We start from the raw sequence: 14,936 nt of genomic DNA, 5'->3' as shown, positions 1-14,936 counted from the left end.
TCTTAACTAACAACATTGGAGCTACCTAAAGAGAAACACTAGTTCTCATGAATTGTTTGTCCAATAGTTTCTCTATTTATTTTTCTAATCTACTATTTATAGATGTGACATCCTATAGGGCTATAAACACATGTCATGATCCTAGTACCAAGTTTATCATAAATTCTATTGCTCTTTGTGGAGGTAATTCAGGAACATCTTTAGAGAAAAAAAATAAAGGTACTAACAAACAAGAGGAAACTTACTAATGTATGAAAATTTATTGACTTTTGAATAAGTTATGCTTTGTTTGTTTGGATTGGGGAGTGGAAAATTAAAGGTGTGAGGATTGAGAAAAAAGTGCGAATAAAGTTTGGTGTATTTCGATTGAAGTACGTTAAAGTGGGTATGAGAAAAATTTATTGAAAAATGTGATTGATGTGATGGTTGTGAGAGTATTTTAAATTATTTTTAAAGGTATAATGTTTGAATAATGAAATATGAAGTATTTTTGTGTAGATTTGATTTAATTAAAATTTTATAAATTATTCCCAGTACAGTTGAATAATTCTTTTAAAAAAATATATAACTTCCTCATCATTTTCACAAATTTATTCTTATATTTTAAAAAATAATTAGTTTAATTTTTATTTTGTATAATTAGAAATAATATTATTATATAAATTTATTTATTTTATATAAATAACTATTTTATTATTATTAATTATATTATTAAATATTTGATCTAAATAAAATAAAATAAAATAAAAATATTATTTAATTATTATTAATTTATATTTATTATCATCATTTTAAAAATTAATTTTAATTAATATAATTATTTTATAAATTAATTTTAAATATTATTGTTATTTTAATATTTATATTATTAATATTAATAAATTTTTTTATTGTTATAAATATATTATAATATTATTAGTTCTTTTATGATTATATTATAATTATTTATATTGTTATAATTAATTATATTAATAATTATTATAAATTTATATATGTAATCGATTTTATATAATATATAACCATATATAAATTTTATAATATAATATATATGTTATATATATTAATTTAATCGATTATGTATATAAATTTTATAATATAACTAACTTTTTTATTTTTATTAATATATATAACTTTGATTTTATTATAAATATATTTTATACTTTTATAAATAATATTTTTTATAATTTTAGTTATATTTTTTATGTTTTATTATATGTGTAATGGATAGTTTAAAAAAATGGTACAAAGGTGTAGTGTTTGATCAATTCATAGAAAAACTCGTAAATAAAAGTGAAGATACATAGATCGTTCTATACACTTTTATGTGACTTTTGCTCATCTCCCTTTTACTTTTCTACAAAGGTAATAAACAAGTTCGAGCCTCCATCCACCCGTTTTTTCACTTCCCATCTCTTTTTATTTACTAATTCAAATAGGAGGTGCACCCTCACTTCCATTTGAAAGGACAGTACACCACACCTGATCCAAACATGCGGTTAAGTTCATGCATATTTGAGAATCTTTTGAAACTTCATTGTGATTAACAATAAAATCTTTTAGTTCTTTCTAGTAAAAAACTTCATAAATATTTGATTTGCAAATTAAAATCTTATCATGAAAATTTTGAGGTGGATGATTTGAAAATAATCAATCTATTTCTAAAGTAATATCCAAATACATTATCCTTATAGAAATATAGAAACATGACAATCTGTCCATATAAGTGAAGAATGACTATATATAATTTAACTAAATAAATTAGGGAACAAAGTCTACAAGTATATAAAGAAGGATAGGAATGATGAGAGTCTCAACTATAAATATAAGGTAGAATAGAATGTTTTATTTAAAATGTGAATATGAAAAAGACATCTAAATATGGTGTCCAAGTGTGCAACAGAACAGAACCAATCCATGAAGAGGTGGGTGGGTGTGAGAGAAATAATTGGGTTGGTGGTTGAAATTTCGAGGTTTAGGGATGAATCAGAAAAAAAAATCGCATTTGGCATGTAAAAAGGCACCTCATCAAAAGATACCTGTGACTGTGTCAGTGAAAGAAAGTGTGAAGCTTTTATAAAGGAAGATTTCGAGCCAGAGACGTAACTGTGATGTAAAACCATCTCTTTAATATAACATCACTTTCTCAACTTAAGGGCCTTCAAAAGCTGGAGGTAAAGTAGATGAAAAATTAACAATACGACAAAAATAGATAAAAATAAATAAAATATAAGTTAAAATAACAAACTGAAAATGGATAGAAAGAAAGAGATAATAAAAAATACATGAGAAATAATTTAGTGAATTCTATTACTTTAAAATGATTTTTACTTTACTTTTTTCTCTTCTAAATATTTAATTTATCTCCATCCTTTTTATTTATTTCTCGTGGGGAAAAATAAATATATTAGCACTTTCTATAAATACTGTTAATTTAAACTTATAAATTTTTTTAAAATATAATTAACTAATAATGTCATAACGTATATTCAATCATACCAAATTAATAATAATAAATATTTTAAAGTAATAAAGTTAGATATACATTACATCAGTAATAATGATAATAAAAATAAATTAAAAAAATTATATTTTATGAAAATTAATAATAATAATAATAATAATAATAATAATAATAATAATAATAATAATAATAATAATCAAAGTTGACATTTTAATAAGAGGAATAGTGCTTAAGTTATTTTAAACGAAATTATCTCGTATTAAAAATAGTTATGAAAAATACGATGCTTTAAAAGTTTTTGGTATTTTTTTTATTAAAATTGAATTTGTATTTCTTATTAAGAAAGATGAACTGAGTACATTTAGGCTTTACATTAGTAGTACAGGATTAAATGAAGAGAATAGAAGTAGAAGGAAGAATTGATGTATTGTGTGATTTATATATAGAATATGAAAAGTGTATAATTAATGGAACACAGATCAGATTCATAATTAACTTCTATATTATAAAACAACTTTTACAAAACATTCAGTATACTAGCATTTTGATTTCATTATATTCTATTATGTTAATGTGATTGATTAATTTTATCTGATCTGCTATTATTAATTCAACCATGGCATTAGCCAAAATCATCTATAGTTAAAAAGACTTGTAAAAAAGAGAGAAGAAACGTAATTTCTTTTAAAAGTAGACTTTCTGATGAAATAGCTGGTTTTGGAATATGTTAAACTTAAGATTTGTCCCATTGGAGATAAAAAAAAGTGATTTTGAATATGCAATGATGGTAGAAGAAGGGTGGTGATTAAATTAAATGGTGGGTTTAGTGAGAGAAGATAAAATAAGAGCAATAATGGGGACAGTGATTAGAGGGTAGGATGTGATGAAATGAGATGAAATGAGAGAAGAGACAGTTACAGACATAGATGCCATACAAGTGTACAAGGTTACAATAGTTGGAGTGTGTTCCATTCCATTCACACTTCAACAGCAACCGCTTGGTTCCCGCTGTGCCTGCTTGCCACATGTTCTTTTGTTTCCTTCAACTTTTACACTGACCCCACTTTCTCTTCTCTACTATCTTTTAATAACACTCCTCAGTCCTTCTCCTTCTTCCATTTCCTATCTTCCTTCTTTCCTCACAATGACTGACATCACTGACGATGTTGCTGAGGAAATCTCCTTCCAGAGCTTCGACGATGACTGCAGGTTGCTGGGGAATCTCCTCAATGACATTCTTCAGCGCGAAGTTGGCACCAACTTAGTTGACAAACTCGAAAGGATTCGAGTCCTTGCTCAGGTCAAACCAACCTTTCACCCTTTTCCATTTTCTTTCTCTCATGGGGATCTTTTTCTTTTGCTTCCTATTACCTGTTTTTGTTTTGTTTTTAATTGTTATGTTCTGTCAGTTTTGCAGTCTCTGCCAGACAGAAATTAAAATTGAAGTTTCGTATGTTGCTTAAAAATTAGGAAATTTAACATGCATGGTGGTTTGTGATAGACTAACATAATATACTGTTTACTCTTTTACTTTTTTTTACTGTTTCTGGGATATTCTTATATATGCATTGGTGCTTCATGAACCATGATGCATGGGGATGGGGGTTCATGTGGTAAGAGATGACCCAGCTGATTTGCGATCTCTTGTTTGTTGTGGATTGTGATGGTGCATGTGGTGTGAGTTCTTGTGATGAGAATCTTGGACGTGAAAATGGGGTGGCACTGATTTCAATTTATCTTTTTGGCAGAGTGGTTGTAATATGAGGCAGGCTGGTATTTTGAACATGGCAGAGCTGCTTGAGAAGCAGTTGGCTTCAGAGTTGTCAAAGATGACACTAGAAGAAGCTTTCACCCTTGCCCGTGCCTTCAGCCACTATCTTACTTTGATGGGCATAGCTGAGACCCATCACAGGTAATTCGATCACAGCTTATTAGTTTTTTTACTCTCATTACTTGATGATTAGTCTGTTCTTGCTAGGCAGGGTAGTCCTTTACAGAATTTGTGCTTTTGTAGGGTTCGTAAAGGAGGGAATATGGCACAAATTGCAAAATCTTGTGATGATATATTTAACCAGCTGGTGCAGGGTGGAGTTCCCCCAGAAAAACTTTATGACACAGTCTGCAAGCAGGTTTGTTTTGTTCTTTACATGTCATGTGCATAGATTGATAAGCAAAGATGAAACTCAAATTAAGTGGCCTTCCGTGAGTAGTATAAAGCTTTTAGCCTAACATCTATGAGAACTTTTTCATCCTAACTTCTGCGATGCTTCCTTGAATTTTTTTGGAAACTATTGAATGCACCACGCAGACTAAGATTAGTAATTTTGAACCTTTCAATATAATTATTTTTTTGTTATTGATTTGGAAGGCAAGGTTTACGTTGATGGTCTTTAAATCGGTAATCTAGTTCCAGCTTCTCTTGCTTCTAAAATTCAATTTGATTTCTGTTGCTACAGGAGGTTGAAATTGTTCTCACGGCTCATCCCACTCAGATTAACCGTCGAACCTTACAATTCAAACACGTTAGAATTGCTGTGAGTTTTATGACCTTGTTTGGCCATAGAAAATATTTCCAAAAGCATGAAAATTTCAATCTATATTGTCATATAAGCATCAGTCTCTAACTACTTTCCCCCTCTTCCATGTAGCATCTTTTGGATTATAATGATCGACCTGATCTTAGCACTGAAGATCGAGAAATGGTGATTGAAGATCTGGTAATTTTTCTGAACTATATTTTCACACTAGAAAGCCGCTTTACTGTGTTTAAATGGCAGAGGTAAGTTTAGATGTGCTGGTCAAGGGTGGAAAAGGTGTGGTCAGAGGTTGATGTGCTGCTAGCTAAACCATCTAGGAGGTATAGCAGAATCACATTGAAGGCATGCAGAATAAGCCGTGTATAAGGTGGTATCTAGGTGGAATAAATTCATGCTTTGTAATGTTCTGGTTTGGAGTAATCTAAGCAGAATCAGGGCTTTAGTTGCTGGAGCAAAATCTGTGATAAGATTTTGAGTGGTTGTTGGGAGCTTGGTATGAATGAGTATATGAATCCTAGAACTCATTTCTTGGTCAAGGAAAGAAGAAGCAAGTGTGTATCTCTGTCAGATGTGAACTTGCAGGGGCACGTCAGAGAAGTAGATGCTGGAGGGGGTCGTTTTTTGAAGATGTTCTCAAAGGAAGGTGCTGTGGTGGTGCAGAATGCTAATGGTTTTGTATGGAGTTTTTAGGATGCTGGAAACCAGTTGGTATTAGCTGGTTTAGGTTTGCTGGTCTCTAATTTGAACCAGTTTTTGGGGTAGTAGGGAAGAGGTGGCTCCTTAAAAAGATCTATAGTTATGGAACTAAGTGGTATGTCACTTAGGTTGCCTGTAATTGATGGATGCTTAATTTGGAGTGTCATCTGTATATGGGTTGGGACACCCCTAAAGTATTCTCTTTAATTTCATTAATTCATTGCTGATAAAAAAAATGCTGTTTTTAAATGGCAGATAATCTCCTTTAATTACGAAATGGTGTGTGCAATTTTTTGTTTCTGGAAATATTTTTACTATTCTGATAGAGCACAATTGGTTTGTTAGGTGAGAGAGATAACTTCAATATGGCAGACAGATGAACTAAGGCGCCAAAAGCCCACTCCAGTTGATGAAGCTAGAGCTGGTAAGCTGCTTCATTATTCTATTTGTCAGCACTTGCATGATTTGGTTCACAGTAAAAGAAGGTAATTATACTTGGCACATAAGAACTGTTTGTTCAATAAATTCCCCCAGGTTTCAACATTGTGGACCAGTCACTATGGAAAGCTGTCCCTCATTACTTACGACGTGTCAGCAGTGCTCTAAAGAAGGTCTTTCATCTTTAATTCATGGTCTTGGCTTTGAGTTCTCTTTAAGATTTTCAATACAATCTATTCTCCCTCGCAGCATACAGGAAAGCCACTTCCCTTGACCTGCACTCCCATAAAGTTTGGATCTTGGATGGGAGGTGATAGAGATGGAAACCCAAATGTGACAGCAAAGGTGAACATTTTCAACATCCATTAAAGTTCATGCTGTCCATACTTTACAAAGTGATTTCCCTTTATAAATAAGTGGAAGGTCTTTTCAACGAGGGAGAACTTTTCAAGTAATGCAGTAATCATTTTTTTGTAATAATTTTTTTAATTTAAAATTTAAACATTTCTTGTGTGCTTTTTGTAAAGGAAAATTTAAATGCTTTCTGAACATTTGTGACAATTTTATTATTTTAAAGTTTAAACATGCCATTGTGCTTTTGTTAAGGGAAATTTTAATGCTTGTTGAACTTGGAGAAGTGTCAAGGGGAATAAAAGTTGGCTACCTATTATTATGTTAAATACTTCCTGAAATATTTCTTTTTATAATTTTCTTGGGGTGGTGGTTGGATGTTCTCACTGGTTCAATTATAGACATCTGTTGTGTGTATGTAATTTACACAATATCATCAACTCACCAGAATTTTTTGTCCAATCTTGGGTTGGATTTTCAGTGCCAGAGAACATTTATCTTACCAATTTGCTTTAACCCTGTAAATCTTGACAGATATAATAGTTTCTCTCAAGTGTTTTTCTTTTTGTTACTCAGGTCACAAAAGATGTTTCACTTCTATCTAGATGGATGGCAATTGATCTCTATATCCGGGAAGTGGACAGCCTCAGATTTGAGCTATCCATGAACCAGTGCAGTGATAGGTTGTCAAGACTGGCACATGACATTCTAGGTGATTTGCCTGTTGAGTTTTATATTTGGGGGCCATCCTCCAAATGCCAATGGATAGTCATCATTGTTTTATATTATAAGACCACAAAGCACTGATTGTCAAAAGTACATAAATTCCTGGTGCAAATCACATTTGAATGCTTTAAAATCATTCAAATTCAATTTTTTTCCTCTTTTTTTAAGCCTAACTTTTTAATTCATGCCTTCTAAAATGTTAACACTAATTTGGACTTAAGAATGGAGGGGTCAGTTTGCATCAAATCCATAGTTAAGTCTCATCTATTTAAAATTGACTCCAACAGACTTGGTGTGTGGTGAATGGTGATGCTTGAGAGCTTTGTGTGATTTCCTGGAAGTTTTCTCTGATTTTTCTGCTTCTTAGCTTTAATAATATAAGATTACCATCAAATGAACTGCTAGTTTGATACTATTATATAATCTGTATCTAAGAGTTGATGGTCACCTCTTCCTCTGCAGAAGCTAAACATGAGAATCCCCGTGAGAATTGGAACCAATCTGTGAATAGAAGTCCCGCACTCCCAACACAACTTCCAGCAAGAGCTCATTTACCTTCTATTGCTGGTACACATAATGGAATTGATATTTTCTATCTAGTTCTTTGAGCATATCCTATGTTATGTCATTGGTGTCCATATTTTTGTTTCCTAGAACCACCCAGATATTTTCATTTCATTGCATGAAAACTAAAAATCCTAAATTACTTCTATTTTGTCATACATGAGGAATGGGGCATCTTTAATATTCCAATTCATATCCTGTTTGGACATATTCTTTTGTGTAGAAAATGGTGAATCTCGGCATCCTAGACTAGACATTCCAGGACCTGATTACATACAATCTAATCACAAGGTAGTTCAATTCCGTGATTATGATACTTCTGATACTGCCATAGCATATTAAATAACATATTTTTTCTAACTGATAGGATGGCGGGGCTGCCTTGAGTTCAAATACATCGAAAAATGCCAATCCCAATATTCAATTATCAGGAACAAGTTCAGCAAATTCCAGTGCTTCTTCAGCTGGAATTTCATCTTCTTTTGGTCAAAAGAAATTGTATGCGGAACCCCAGACAGGAAAGTCCACTTTTCAGAAGCTTTTAGAGCCAATGCTTCCTCAACTTCCTGGAATCGCTCCTTATAGAATCGTCCTGGGGAATGTTAAGGATAAGGTATTGCTTCAATTTTTTCCTAGTGATTGGTACTTGAAAAATGACTGTATCTATGCTGGTTTTAATTATGTATTGTTTGTATGTGAAGAATAAATTATACATTATTGGCTTTATATTCTGCACGTGCTTGATAAGTTCCTGACATTTGTACATCTTCTGCAATGACTTAAAATGATTGCCAACAGATGTTGGTTTAAAAAAATTGAACAGAATGTGAGGATATGTAGACAATTTCTAAAAAGATTGCTTTGAATTTTTTTTTTGAGTTGTCATCCAATGAATGCAAATGTCTTCTTCAGCTTGAGAGAAGTCGTAGACGATTAGAACTACTTCTTGAGGATGTCGCATGTGACTATGATCCTTTGGAGTACTATGAAACATCTGATCAGCTTTTGGAACCTCTGCTTCTCTGTTACGAATCTCTGGTATTCTTTCTCTTTCCTTCTTGTGCCTGAAGGGTTGTGCACAATTAGTATGTAACTCTCCATTTCTTCAGCAATCATGTGGATCCGGGGTGCTAGCTGATGGCCGGCTTGCTGATCTGATTCGTAGAGTTGCTACCTTTGGAATGGTGTTAATGAAGCTCGACTTGCGTCAGGTCTGATTTAAATTGTATGTTTACTATTTCTTAGATAGCCAGTTCTGACCTGAGAATTTAATTATGACAGGAATCTGGGAGACATGCAGAAGCACTTGATGCAATAACAGAGTATTTAGATATGGGTACTTACAGTGAATGGGATGAAGAAAAGAAGTTGGACTTTTTAATAAAAGAACTGAAAGGGAAGAGGCCTCTAGTTCCAGTTAGTATAGAGGTTAGTGAGATGGTTATAGTTTTTAGTATACTAAGCACCTATTTGGCAAGCTGTCTTGTGGGACAGGAAAGCTTCTTTTTGTATTTTAGAAAAAAAGAGTTGATTTCGTAGTTGAAGGGTGAAAATTGAAGTTATTCTCTCCTCACGTTTCTATTTGATTAGCTGAATGTCGATTAGTTCCAAAACCACCCATTGTGATCTTTCATAGGTGAAAATTGGATTAATAGCCTTAGTTTGTTTAACGAACTACAGTTACTGACACACCCAATTGTTCATCATCGAACTTCCTATTGCAGTTGAAAAAAAACGTAAACACCTATATTGGTCATTGATACAATGAAAGTGTCTTCAAATTTGGCCTTCAATGATTAATACACTAAAATAGTTCATCAATGTCAAATTTTGACATCAAACCCATTGGATGAAATAATTGACATTAGAAGACCATCTTGATGGTTACTATCGAAGAACCAAACTGACGACTGATGACACTATCTTTGAGGACCAAAATGTTCACTCAATAGAAAAAAAAAATACCTTGATCTGCTACATGCTCATTCCTTTTTTTCTTTTTTTAATGTAGACTTTAAGTTCATGTATACTTTTTCATATTCTTCTAATCATGGCACAAACATCTAATTTCCATGTCCCATTATAATTCAAAAAAAAGATCTAATGTTATTTCTGAAAATGCAACCAAGATACAAAAGAACATTTGATCACGAAGCAGTTCCAATACAAATATACTTTTTTTTTCTTTTTTTAAAAAGAATACTACAAATTATAGCTTGTTTCTTTCAAACTCTTTTCAATTCTGTCATGATATTGTCACCAGTGACCACCCGATCAAAGTTAACTATTCTTTTTGCATTCTTATTCATCTAAAGTGCAGAGAGTTGAACTGCATGTAATAATTTAATTCTTTCTGTCCATGTTCATAGTTATTTGTGATTGATATCTTGATTTCTTCTTTTAGGTTCCTTCTGATGTTAAAGAAGTCTTGGATACATTCCGAATTGCTGCTGAACTAGGGAGTGATTCACTAGGAGCTTATGTGATCTCTATGGCCTCAAACGTATGATATTTGCTACTACTAATTGTGCATACAGTTTACACAATATCAATGGCAGATTCCAGTCTCACCTGGCCTGAATGGTGTACTAACTTGCATGCTCTAATAACCATCAAGTCATTTTTTTTTTAAATTTTATTCTTGACACTTGATTTTGCATGTATAAGTTATTTTCCCTATATTCTGTCAAGCTGCTATTGATAACTTTTTTTCATGTAATATTTTTTGCATTTCAACTCTACAGCTGTGAAGAACATAGTGTTGTTTAAAAACTTGAAAAATTGAAATTGGTATTCACACTGATAATAATGGTTTATACTTGATTGTCAGGCAAGTGACGTCCTTGCAGTAGAACTTTTACAGAAGGATGCACGGCTTGCTGCTATTGGTGAGTTGGGAAAAGCATGTCCTGGTGGAACGTAAGTATGGAACCTTAGGTGGAACTTATATATCTTTTTAGTGGCACTATTTTCTTACTAGGCAAAATTTAAGGGTACTGGTGAAAAGAAACTTTGTGATGCTTTATGGTGAGATTGTGGTAATTTGTTGGATAATTTAGCAATGTAGGTAGAGTGTTTGATTTTATTGACATGTTTACAATAGGTTGCGAGTAGTACCTCTGTTTGAAACTGTGAAAGACCTGAGAGAAGCTGGTTCAGTTATCCGAAAACTTTTATCAATAGACTGGTACCATGAACACATCATTAAGAACCATAATGGACATCAAGAGGTACCCTTTTAATCCGAGATTCATCTCAGTTTTTGTTATGGCTGTAACGTGAAATTCACCTGAGAGAATTATAAATTTGTATATCCAGGTTATGGTTGGATATTCTGATTCAGGCAAAGATGCTGGTCGCTTTACCGCTGCCTGGGAACTTTTCAAAGCTCAGGAGGATGTTGTAGCAGCATGCAATGATTATGGTATAAAGGTTACACTATTCCACGGCCGTGGAGGCAGTATTGGTCGTGGTGGAGGGCCAACATATTTGGCTATTCAGTCCCAGCCCCCTGGGTCTGTGATGGTAGGTTATGCATCATTGCACTCGGTCTTTGAAAACCTGAATTTCAGTCTCATTTCCCTTCCAAAATATTATTTTTTCCTGTACCATTAGTAGTTTTGAAAAGTTTGCCTTTTGAAATTTAAATTAGTAGTATGAAGCAATAGTTGTAAAAGTTTTGCCACCAACATTTTGGTTGGTTAATTGATTCAGAGACTTTATTCCTCTTTAAGGAAGTGGTGTAACATCTGAATTAGACACTTCATCGATTCGTGTAGTACGAGTATTGTTCACCTGTAATTATTTGATACTTGTTGGATACGTGTAGTACGAGTATTGTTCACCTGTAATTGTTTGATACTTGTTGGACACAGGGACACAAACCATATAAGAGGGATTCTGAGCTTCATAGCTACTAGTATTAGCTATTAAGGAATAATTGCTTGTTTGAAAGAACAATATTTTTTCGATGGTGCATTGCAGGGAACGCTTCGGTCTACTGAGCAGGGAGAGATGGTGGAGGCCAAGTTTGGGTTGCCACAAATAGCTGTTAGACAACTTGAGATATATACAACAGCCGTGCTACTTGCAACCCTTCGTCCTCCTATTCCACCCCGAGAAGAAAAATGGCGTAATGTGATGGAAGAGATCTCAAACATCAGTTGCCAGTGTTACCGCAATGTAGTGTATGAAAATCCAGAATTCCTGGCCTACTTCCATGAAGCCACACCAGAGGCAGAACTTGGGTTCCTTAACATAGGTAGCCGCCCTGCAAGAAGGAAGAGCTCAAGAGGAATCGGACACCTTCGTGCAATTCCCTGGCTGTTTGCATGGACACAAACGAGATTTGTTCTTCCAGCTTGGCTTGGAGTTGGAGCAGGTTTAGAAGGAGCTTGCGAGAAAGGTCTCACTGAGGATCTAAAAGCCATGTACAAAGAATGGCCATTCTTCCAAAGTACCATAGACCTCATTGAGATGGTTTTGGGGAAAGCAGACATTCCTATAGCCAAGCACTATGATGAAGTCCTTGTGTCACAGGAGAGGCAAGAGCTTGGTCGCGAACTAAGAAGTGAGCTCATGACAGCTGAAAAGTTTGTACTAGTGATTAGTGGGCACGAGAAACTTCAGCAGAACAATAGGAGCTTGAGGAGGCTGATTGAGAATAGACTTCCCTTTCTCAATCCCTTGAACATGCTGCAGGTGGAGATACTGAAGAGGTTAAGACGTGATGATGACAACCGTAAAATCAGAGATGCTTTGCTTATCACCATAAATGGGATTGCTGCAGGGATGAAGAATACAGGTTGACCTTGCTTCTCAAGGACTACATATTCTACAACCTTTCCTCACTTCACTATCTTCACCCTTGTTTCATATACCTTTGCTAAGGAAAGATTAAGTTAGCCATAATGGCTTATGCTTTGTTCTGTACCCACAACATATCCTCTAGTATAATGATGTGATGCATAATAAGTTTTTCCAGCATTTTGGTTGCCACTTCTTAGTCATGAATTTCCTCTACCTCTTGCTTTATTGGAGAGGACAGATGAGAATTTGTTAGGACAATCAAATGGAAAGTGTGCCAACAACATTTACTAACAAACTCATACAAATATGGTAGTTACTTCAAATATGTACATGTTGCCTATAAATAAGAGGGGGATGTATCTTCCTGCACCTCCAAGCTTCTTGTCACACCTCATATGGAAAAACTCTGGATTATAAAATCTAGAAGGTATTTCTCCTTATTCTAGAATCCAGAATGAGTTTCTTTAAATATATATATATATATATATATTATGAATTATATAATCCATAAGATATTCCGGAAAGTATTTAAATATTAATGATTTTGTAATTCAGAAAGTACTTTTTTAAAGAATTTATTTTTTATTATACAATCTATAATTTATTTTTTAAGGACAAAATGATCTTTTTGTCTGAACTATGGATGTCCGGCGAAGAAAACAACCATAAGAGAGGAAGGGAGTGAAAAAATTGAGGTCTTTGGACTGTAGATACCCATGACTACTCCTTCCAGCACCTCCATCACTTCTTCAACCATCCCATACTAAAACTAATTTTACCATTATATCCTTCAGTAAATAATATTAAAAAAAATAACCTAATATTTACTTTAACCTAACTTTCAACTTCTCACTTTTCACACTAAAACTCACTCTCACTCCCAGCAACAACAACGACGCACCTCTACCTCCAAAACTCTCTTCCAAACACTCTCCTCCAATCACTCTTTATCCACCACAAGGTTAGTACTTTTGTTTGTTTGAATTTGTTAGTGTTTTTAATTCGAATTTAGTGGAAGTGTTTTAATCTGTTAGTTTGATAAATTGGTTCTAGATTACGTAAATCGGTGGATGTTTAGTTGAGTTTTGAATTATATAATCCGGTAGGTTTATTTTGTTAAATAGGTTTTGGAGTAGGTAATCCAATAGTTTTATTGTTTAATTAGGTTATAGATTATGTAATTTGGAGTTGTTATTTTGTTAGTTCCAGATTACATAATCCAGAAATGTTTTTTTTTTTCGGATTACATAATCTGGAAGTTGTTATTTTTGAGTTTCAGATTACATAATTTGGAAGTGATTACTTTTGTTAGTTTTGGATTATGTAATCCGAAAGTGAGAGTTTTGTTTCATTCTGGACCAGGCATATATATAGATTTACTAATCTAGAACCTTTAAATTTAGTGATTGTCTTCCAAATTACATAATACGGAACTTAGTTCTAGATCCAAAAAAACTTTATGAATTATTTAATACGAAACATAATGTTCTATTATGCATTGAATAATTCAGAATGTTATTTTGAATCTGGAACTAAGTTCAGTATTATGTAATTCCGAACATGATTGTTTCAAATTAACACTTGCGGATTCACTCAACAACAAAATATAAAAACATTGTCTTCTATTTTTATCTTTTTATTGAAGGTTAATTTTAAAATTTTAAAATTTATGGAGGTGGTTGAAGATGTGATGGGCAGTCGATACCCATTACTTAGTTACCTCTTTTTTAGTAGTTAGGATATAATTAAAGTGGAGTTACTTAATAAACACTTTCAAGATTGGAGATGAGTTTCGGAGTTTCTTAATAAACATTTTTAGGAGAGAAACAAAATTAAATCAACCAAGTTAAAAATCATATACAGGTAAACTAATTTAAAAAAAATTTCTCAAATATTTTTTCTATAACTTTATTATTTATTTGTATATAAGTTAATTTTAATTCATTAGAAAATGTATTTATTTTCTTAATAGTTAATAGTAAATATAGATAAACTCCGAGCAATAATAAGTTCACATTCAATAAATTCATACAACTATTTATGTATGTCATTTTCTTTTCTTTCTCTTTATAATTACAAAAGTTTACTTTTTATTTTTTCTAATGATCACATTATCTTTAAAAAGTTATCTTTAACAAAACCATGTTATTAAAGGGTTAATATGTGTCATTTTCTTTCCTTTCTCTCTCAGTTACAAAAGTCTATTAAAAGTTTATTAAAAACACGTTATGAAGTAGGTAAGTGGGTGTAAAAAAATAACTTTTCATAACCTCCTCTAGGCACCTTCTTCTTGCATCCCATGTTCTTGCGACACCCATATTAATTGTGTAATTATTTTTTTTGTCATTCATTTA

At 32.7% G+C, this 14,936-nt stretch overlaps 1 protein-coding gene across 1 annotated transcript; it reads left to right on the top strand.

Moving 5' to 3' along the window:
* Window positions 1-3,174: 3,174 nt before the first annotated feature.
* On the top strand, window positions 3,175-12,759 carry LOC137828994 (phosphoenolpyruvate carboxylase 4-like). Its single transcript, XM_068635792.1, has 20 exons — window positions 3,175-3,761; window positions 4,210-4,373; window positions 4,476-4,590; window positions 4,918-4,995; window positions 5,110-5,178; window positions 6,040-6,118; window positions 6,229-6,305; window positions 6,382-6,477; window positions 7,060-7,195; window positions 7,672-7,776; window positions 7,997-8,064; window positions 8,141-8,386; window positions 8,686-8,811; window positions 8,883-8,984; window positions 9,055-9,201; window positions 10,178-10,276; window positions 10,604-10,692; window positions 10,877-11,003; window positions 11,092-11,298; window positions 11,758-12,759. Exons 1-20 carry the CDS (start codon window positions 3,360-3,362, stop codon window positions 12,580-12,582), a joined length of 3,357 nt encoding a protein of 1,118 aa, XP_068491893.1. The 5' UTR covers window positions 3,175-3,359; the 3' UTR covers window positions 12,583-12,759.
* The last annotated feature ends 2,177 nt before the right edge of the window (window positions 12,760-14,936 follow it).

Source organism: Phaseolus vulgaris, chromosome 7 (assembly GCF_000499845.2).
Source record: "Phaseolus vulgaris cultivar G19833 chromosome 7, P. vulgaris v2.0, whole genome shotgun sequence".
In the NCBI taxonomy this organism is placed as follows: Eukaryota; Viridiplantae; Streptophyta; class Magnoliopsida; order Fabales; family Fabaceae; genus Phaseolus; species Phaseolus vulgaris.
This window is presented reverse-complemented; position numbering and strand designations above follow the sequence as displayed.